Raw genomic sequence first — 9,050 nt, 5'->3', positions numbered from 1 at the left:
TCCTACTTGGCAGGTGAGTGCCTTCATCACCAGGCTATCGAAATGCTGCTTCTCTCTTTGGCCCAGGCAATTTGTAGGTGGTTATTTAAAGTGGAGCAGGTTCAACAGGAGAGCTTGAGAGCGCCTCGCTGCAGCCTAGTGGATTATCTGAGTTCGAATGCCTGCTCCCGAGCAGGGACTCAAACCTGGGTCTCCCACCTCCCACGAGTGCGCTAGTCCTGGCTAAAGATCACAAAGGAACGCACGGTTGCTGGCCTGGAACAGAATTTTGTTGCTTTCCAAACATTTTCAGATCTGAACCAAGTATTTTCCTGGATGTTTCCGTGTGGTGGCCGAACTGCTGCATCGGTTATTCACCCAGCTCCAATCACGAGTCCACCAGAGCAGGAGCTGAGGTACCCTGAAGGGGAAACATTTTGCAGAGTGCCAGTTGTACTACCCATTGCCCCCAGGGGGCAGCATGGAACCCTAAGAAATGCTGCTTTCTTGTGCATGGCGGGGCAGGCACTCTCTGGAAGATGTGAGCTCAAGGCCTGGCAGGTTGTTTGGCACCCTCTACAGGTGAAGTGGGAGAATGGAGGAAGCGGTGCACATGTCATGGGCTAATTTGCATGCTCAGCTCTCTGGGGAAGACTGAAGCCCTCTGTACTTAGAATCATAGAATATCAGGGTTAGAAGGGACCTCAGGAGATCATCTAGTCCAACCCCCTGCTCAAAGCAGGACCAATCTCCAGACAGATTTTTTTACCCCAGTTCCCTAAATGGCCCCCCCAAGGATTGAACCACAACCCTGGGTTTAGCAGGCCAATGCTCAAACCACTGAGCTATCCCTCCCTCCAGGAGGGATAATTGCTGGCAGGTATAATTTCCATATACCCCAGAAGCTGCATAACGTACCAAATGTGAACAATCTGGAATTCCACACTCCCAAACTCTGATATACTTGTGGCAGATACCCGGCAGGGGGAGGGAGTGGGAAAACATCTGGGAGTTGTCCAATGGGGAAAGTGGAGCACCCTAATCTAGACAGCTGTGGGGCCAGATTGGCAGGTCAAACTCACCAAGGAATTCTGGGGTCTTCTTGACTCTTTTTAGGTAGGATTTCCTTGATGAGTTTTCTCTTAGAAAGAGCTACTCTGATGATCTTGAGTGTATTAAAACTATTCTAAGTGACAAGGGGCCATGTTCCTGGGTATTTCAGGCTCTGGGTGTAGAAGAAGGTGGCAGGGGGCTTTATGTTTTTAATTTGTAAAACATAAAAGGGAACAAAGTTTTAGCTTGGGCTGGGATTTTAGACATTTACTTTCACTATGTTAAGTGGAATATTAAGGTATTGTTAGAACCAGGCCATTATTACTGCAAATACCACCCCAGCTGAAGGATTATACAGAGCAGAAGAGGTCCCTGTCAAACACATCATGTGTTTCTAATCCCCCTGGCTCTGAAGCAGAGCCATTGACTTCACTGTGGTTGCATTTGCTTACTCCAGGGATGAATTTGGTTGTTTGGTTTTGGTGGGCCTGGTGAGCCTTCACAGCAGAACCACCTTCTGATCCCAATGTACAGTGTTGGCTTTATTCTGCTGCATGTTCACCCCACTTCGTTTCTGTTTCAGCTTCCCACAAGGCCTCACCAGCTCCCCACAAACTATCTCCCCCCACCCCACCCCCACCCCCATGGAAGGGCTGTTAGTCCAGTCCAACCCCTGAACGATTAAAATAAAAGTGACAATCCCAAAGGATATTTCCACAGCTTGCTTAAGGGATGTGAAATCCTTGGCCCTTTCACATGACCTACAGTTGTATGCTGTGGAGCTGGGATTTTCAAAGCCTCTGAAGGGACATTCCCATTGACTTTCAAGAGGAAGCAGGTATCCAAATAGGAGGGTTTGACAATGCAGCCTGTTCCACCGCTGGCACTGAAGAAAATAAAACCCGGTAATATATAGCTAAGCACAGGGGCCAAGCAGTTATTGGCCTTGCTGGTGCTTAGGGGCAGCCGTGTGGGTCCAACCCTGCAGATCCCCCATGCTGACTGCACCCCAGTGCATAGCACTGTCCATTGCATGGGGAGCCCCTTCCCAGGGAGGATCTCAAGCGCTTTACCAGCCCCAATCTCCATTGCGGGCCTAGGCGGCTGGGCTCAGCGCTACCATGCGGCGGGTGGGGAAACTGAGGCCCCAACTTGGGCCATGCCCAACATCACTGCATAGCGCCCTGGCTCAGCTGGCAACGGGACCCGTCCGTCCTGCTGAGCGGGCCGGACCAGTGCCCTGCAGCCCGCGGCGCTCCCCTGGAGCGGGACCCCGCGCCCCCATCCCCAAGGGGCCAGCACGTCCGCGGGACCCGTCCTCAAAGAACTACAACTCCCGGCGTGCCCTGCGACCCCCCCCTCCGCCTGCGGACACGCCTATTGGGTGTGTGACGGGGACGGGCCCCGCCCTCTGGCGGCGCAGAGCCAATCAGAAGACGGCTGGCCGCCAATGGGGAGAGCGGCCGGGCGTTGCCGGGTGATTTGAAAGGCGGCAGGCGGAAGTGGCTCGTCGCGCGGGAGGGCGAGCCCCGTTCCACGGTAAGCGCCGCGGCCGGGCGCCGGGGGAGCCCTGGCCCTTCCCGCCCCGCCGCCGCCGCCGCCTGGCCGCGCGGGGCCCTGAGGGGGCGCCAGCCGGGGGGGGGGGAGTGTCACGTGCCTCCCGCCCCGCTGGGACTCGGCGCCTCCGCGGGGGGGCCTGGCCCAGAGCCGGGGGGGGGGGGGGGAGTGTCACTGAGCCGAGCTGCGAACCCCGCACGCGCCCCCACTCCCAGCCCCCCCCTGCCAGAGCCTCCCCCCCGTGCGCGCGGCGCCACGCGCCGTCCTACTTTCCACCTTACCTGCTCCGCTTCCTCTATAAACCCGTGTGAACGCGGGGGGGGGCCGGGGGGGGCAGGTCTAAAATAACGAACCTGTTCGCGCCCGCCGCATGGGTGCGATCGCTGAGCAACTACACTTCGATGTCACGCTTCGAAAGGCTGCCAAAGCGGGTGGGGCGGGCAGGGTTATTGGGCAGGTCATTCAAAGTTCAGCGCTGTTGCCTCTTCAGTGTCTTCCGTAGCAGGGGAGTCCGTGCCACCTGGTGTTCCGAGCGCTGCTGGAGTGGGCACCTTCCGGGCACCCGTGAGTCTGATTCTCCCTGACACGCCCCAAAGTGTCTCAGACCCACAACTCCCACCATAATTAATGGGATCAGTGGGTGTGGGACAACTCTGACAGTCGGGCTATTCATGCCCAAAATAAAGGGCTTTGCTGATCTGTAGCATGTCTGTGGAGAAGCTAATAGGGATCAGAAGGGATCTTTCATGGCCCCCTTTTCTGGTCTCCTTGCACTAATCTATACAAGAGGAGGATATGGCCTTTTAACCTCTAGATCGGGTATGGAAGGCCACATCTGGATATGGAAATTGTATGAATGCACACGAAATTGAGGTTGGGCTTGTGATGAAGTGGGACTGTTCTTAATGTTTCCTCTGAATACTGTGTGGGTGCCTCAGTTTCCCTATGCATGTCTTAAGTCTCCAGTGTGCATACATGGCTGACACTCTGTATCTTAGCAACAAATGGCTGTGGCACTTCCCCCCTGCAAGGGAATAGCTAAAGGTGAACAAAGAGATCAGGTGACCTCCTGGCCTGGGAAAAAGACAAAGGCCAGAAAGGAGGGGCTGGAGGGGGTTTCAGTTTGGAGCTGGCTGGGAATGGGAAGTGAGGGGAGACGTGGATATCTGGCTTGCTGGGCCCCAGAATGGACCCGGCTGAGGGATCCAGTTCTCTGGACCTAGAAGCTCTGTTTTAGACGGTGTCCCTGTCACCTAATAAACCTCAGTTTTACTGGCTGAGAGTCATGTCTGACTGCGAAGTGGGGGTGCAGGACCCTCTGGCTTCCCCAGGGCCCTGCCTGGGCGGACTCGCTGTGGGAAGCGCACGAAGGGGCATATGCTGAATGCTCCAAGGTCAGACCCAGGAGGTGAAGCCGTGTGAGCTTCTTGCCCTGAAGACAGTCTGCTCCGAGGGAAAGGAGGCTCCCCAGAGTCCTGACTGGCTTTGTGGGGAGCAGTTCCAGAGCATCACCCGGGGACTCCGTGACAGGGCTCTGGGAGGGGGTGCGGTCTCTGTGGTGGGGCCAGAAATGAGTAGTTCAGGGTGTGGGAGGGGGCTCTGGACTGCGGCAGGGAGGGTGGGGGTGTAGGCTCTGGGGTAGGGCTGGGGATGAGGGGTTTGGGGTATAGGAGGGTGCTCTGGGCTGGGACTGAGGGGCGGGAGGGGGATCAGGACTGAGGCAGGGGTGCGGGGGGCAGGCTCCAGGCGGTGCTTCCCTCAAGCAGCTCCCTGGAAGCAGTGGTATGTCCCAGCTCTGGTGTGGCTAGGCAGTTCTGCTGCATGCTGCCCTGTCCGCAGGTGCTGCCCCTGCAGCTCCCATTGGCTTTGGTTCCTGGCCAATGGAAGCTGCGGGGGCGGCGCTTGGGGTGGGGACAGCATGCGGAGCAGAGCCCCCTGGCTGGCCCTAAGCTTCGGAGATGGCGGAGGGACATGCTGCTGCTACCGGGAGCCACGCAGAACAGCCCCTGACCCTGCTTCACGTCTGGAGTGCCAGAGCGGGGCAAGCCCCAGACCCCACTCCCCAACGGGAGCTCAAGGGCAGGATTAAAATGGCTGGCGGACTGGATGCGGCCTGCAGGCCATAGTTTGCCCACCCTTGCTCTAGGTTGTTACTTTGAATCTAGTTCACGTTGGCAGAGACCAGCACATAGCTATCATCTGGTGGCTATCTGACCTTTGGAAAGAGATCCTATTAAGGAAGAGAGAGATAATAAGCCAGAAGACATCATAGTACTACTGTATAAATCCATGGTATGGCCACACATGGAATATTGCATGCAATTCTGGTCACTCCATCTTAAGAGAGAGATTAGAATTGCAAAAGTTCAGAGAAGGGCAACAAAAATTATTGTATGGAAAGACTTCCTTAAGATGAGAGATTAAAAAGAGTGGGACTGGTCATCTTAGAAAAGAGACCAAGGATCTAATAAAGGTCTATAAAATCATGAATGGTGTGGAGAATATTTACTAGGGCTGTCGATTAATGGCAGTTAACTCACGATTAATTCAAAAAAATTAATCACGTTTAAAAAAATTAATTGCCCTGTTAATAGAATACCAATTGAAAGTAAATATTTTTGGAAGTTTTTCTACATTTTCAAATATATCTATTTAATTTACAACACAGAATACAAAGTGTACAGTGCTCGCTTTTTATTTTTTTATTACAAATATTTGCTCTGTAAAAAGATAGTATTTTTCAATTCACCTCGTACAAGTACTGGAGTGCAATCTCTGTATCATGAAAGTGCAACTTACAAATGTAGGGTTTTTTTGTTGTTGTTGTTACATAACTGCACTCAAAACAACAATGTAAAACTTTAGAGCCTACAAGTCCACTCAGTCCTGCTTCTCTTCAGCCAGTTGCTAAGGCTAGGTCTACACTATCCGCCTGAATCGGCGGGTAGAAATCGACCTCTCGGGGATCGATTTATCGCGTCCCATGGGGACGCGACAATCGATCCCCGAATCTGCGCTCTTACTCCACCAGCGGAGGTGGGAGTAAGCGCCGTCGACAGAAAGCCGCAGAAGTCGATTTTGCCGCCGTCCTCACAGCGGGGTAAGTTGGCTGCGATACGTCGAATTCAGCTACGCTATTCACGTAGCTGAATTTGCGTATCTTAAATCGACTCCCCCCTGTAGTGTAGATGTACCCTAAGAGAAACAAGATTGTTTCCATTTACGGGAGATAATGCTGCCCACTTCTTAATTAAAATGTCACCTGAAAGTGAGAACAGGCATTCGCATGTCACTGTTGTAGCTGGCATCACAAGATATTTACATGCCAGATGCGCTAAAGATTCATAGGCCTTTTCATTCTTTGGCCATCGTTCCAGAGGACATGCTTCCATGCTGATGATGCTCGTTTTAAAAAAAAAAAAAAAAGTGTTAATTAAATTTGACTGAACTCCTTGGAGGAGAATTGTATGTCTTCTCTGTTTTACGCACATTCTGCCATATATTTCATGTTATAGCAGTCTCAGATGATGACCCAGCACGTTTTAATTTTAAGAACACTTTCACTGCACATTTGACAAAATGCAAAGATGGTACCAATGTGAGATTTCTAAAGATAGCTACAGCACTTGACCCAAGAGTTAAGCATCTGAAGTGCCTTCCAAAATCTGAGGGATGAGGTGTGGAGCTTACTTTCAGAAGTCTTACAAGAGCAACATTCTGATGCGGAAACTACAGAACCCAAACCACCAAAAAAGAAAATCAACCTTCTGCTGGTGGCATCTGACTAAGATGATGAAAATGAAGATGCTCTACTTTGGTTTGTTATCGAGCAGAACCTGTCATCCGCATGGACGCATGTCCTCTGGAATAGAGGCTGAAGCATCAAGGGATATATGAATCTTCAGCTTATCTGGCATGTAAATATCTTGTGACGCCAGCTACAATAGTGCCATGCAAATACCTGTTCACATTTTCAGGTGACATTGTAAACAAGAAGCAGGCAGCATTATCTCCTGCAAATGTAAACAAACTTATTTGAGCGACTGGCTGAACAAGAAGTGGGACTGATTGGACTTGTAAGCTCTAAAGCTTTACGTGGTTTTGGTTTTGAATGCAGTTATTTTTTGTACAGAATTCTAAATTTGTAAGTTCAACTTTCATGATAAAAAGATTGCACTACAGTACTTAGGTGAATTGAAAAACACTATTTCTTTAGTTTTTTACAGTGCAAATATTTGTAATATAAAGTGAGCACTGTACACTTTATATTCTGTGTTGTAATTGAAATCCTATATTTGAACATGTAGAAAACATCCAAAAATACTTTAATAAATGGTATTCTCTTATTGTTTAACAGCACAATTAATCGCAATTCATTTTTTTTAGCCGCTTAACAGCCCTAATAGTTACCCTTTCTCAAACACAACAGAGGTTCCTGATTAAAATCAATAGACAGCAGGTTTAAAACAAACAAAAGGAAGCATTTTTTTCAACACCATGCACAGTTATCCTGTGGAACCCGTTGCTGTGGATGTTGTGAAGGCCAAAACTATAACTGGGTTCAAAAAAGAATTAAATAAGTTTGTGGAGGACAGGTCAATGGCTATTGCCTGCCAGAAGCTGGGACTGGACAACGGGATGGATCACTCGATAATTGCCCTGTTCTGTTCATTTCCTCTGAAGCATCGGGCGCCAGCCACTGTTGGAAGACCAGATACTGGACTAGATGGACCATTGGTCTGACCCAGTATGGCTGTTCTTATATTAAATGAACTGGGCAGATGTCAGTCCAGTGTTTGGACAGGTGACCCTGTAAACCAAATGTCATTGCAGTTGGCAGTGCTAACTGCCTTTTTATCAATAGTCACAGCAGAAAGACCTTTTTTCCCTGGATGTGGTTGAGCACTGGTGATGGTGATGGGAGGCAGGAGGGGGTAGGGGTAGGCAAGGTTCCCATGTTGTACTTCTGCAGATACATCGGCTTTAGTCTCCAGACTGTAAATCTGGCATTTAGAGCATTACACAGTGTGTGAGAGGCAAATAGGTTGGTAGCCGAGAACCTATGGCAAACAGCAGTCCAGTATTTTTAAACAAAGGAGTCTATTGCCCTGAGAAGAGAGAGCTAGTTCCCTAAGTGGTTGGTAATTTGGATCCATTCATCTTGCCAGCCCCTCTGGATTGTTGAAAAGGTGTGAATCCAGCGTCAGTGATGGGTATTCAGTATCCGGCTTCTGACTGTGGCTTTCGTTTCCTCTCTGGATGCAGTACTGCCTGAAGCGGCTCTGCAATCATGGTGTCAGTCCTACCCACAGAAGAGGGCAACGTGGCAGTGGTGGTGCGGGTACGGCCCCAGACTCAGCAGGAGCAGGAAGGGGGTCGACACGCTGTGGTGCAGGTGATCGATGACAGCATGTTGGTGTTTGACCCTGAGGAACCCTGTCTATCGGGGGTTTTTACAGGCTTCCGGGGCCACGATGCCCCCAGGCGGAAGGGCAAGGATCTGAAGTTTGTGTTTGACCAAGTGTTTGGTGAGAGTGCTACACAGGAGGAAGTATTCCAGCACACAACTAAGGAGATCCTGGATGGGGTGCTGAATGGCTACAACTGCTCTGGTAAGGAGCCCTGCTGTGGCATTTTATTTGGCTTCATCCTACAGAGTTAACTGAACACATTGCAGGGTTAAGTACGCAGTGAACGTAGTCAAATGCCATTGCTTGGGGCCTGAGCCGACTGCCTGCAGCGTGTATGAGGGGAATTTTTATCACATCCAGCACTGTAATTTGCAGGGAGCTGCTGCACGTAGAAGAGGCTCTTCCACTCTTTGTCATTCATTTGATTTCCCCCAACAGAGCCACCTTCCCACTGTTCGGTCCACACAATTAAACTTTAATAACTTAGCTTGAGATGGGATCCCAGACTAGACTGGCTCAGTAGAGGGTCAGTCCTGTAGACCAGTGGTTCTCAACCAGGGGTCCGTGGCCCCCTGAGGGGCTGCGAGCAGGTTTCAGGGGGGCCACCAAGCAGGGCCAGTGTTAGACTTGCTGGGGCCTGGGGTAGAAAGACTGGGGCCCTGATCCCCACCACCCAGGGGCTGAAGCAGAAGCTGAGCACCTTAGCTTCACGGAGGCCCCTTCGGTGTGGGGCCCCTGTGGTGTGGAGCCCCAGGCAATTGTCTGATTTCTACCATCTTCTGTTGGACCCACCAAACATGGAGCTCCCCTTTGATATGAAGACATTAATGCAGTTCTGCAAGTCAGCCATGCTGGTGCAGTAATAAGGAACTAAAAACAGGAGGGAGTTGTCTAGTGGTTAGAGCATGGGACTGGGCATCAGAACTCCTAGGTTCTATTCCTGGCTCTCTTTGGGGTGCGTTGTGAGCAAAGACCTGTGACTGGCTCTCTTTTAACATGCCCTTGGGCAAAATATTTTTGAGATCCTTTAATACGATGCTGTAGAAGTAC

The 9,050-nt window shown here is 50.8% G+C and overlaps 1 protein-coding gene across 1 annotated transcript in view; it reads left to right on the top strand.

Annotated features, from left to right (window-relative positions):
* The first annotated feature begins 2,538 nt into the window (after positions 1-2,538).
* Positions 2,539-9,050, top strand: part of KIF18B (kinesin family member 18B) — a 35,638-nt gene continuing 29,126 nt past the window's right edge. The window contains exons 1-2 of the mRNA XM_054014456.1: positions 2,539-2,571; positions 7,855-8,201. Of these exons, the coding sequence (XP_053870431.1) occupies positions 7,880-8,201 (322 nt within the window). The 5' untranslated portion in view covers positions 2,539-2,571; positions 7,855-7,879. The remainder of the gene's footprint in view (positions 2,572-7,854; positions 8,202-9,050) is intronic.

This window comes from Malaclemys terrapin, chromosome 25 (assembly GCF_027887155.1).
Source record: "Malaclemys terrapin pileata isolate rMalTer1 chromosome 25, rMalTer1.hap1, whole genome shotgun sequence".
NCBI lineage: Eukaryota > Metazoa > Chordata > Testudines > Emydidae > Malaclemys > Malaclemys terrapin.
This window is presented reverse-complemented; position numbering and strand designations above follow the sequence as displayed.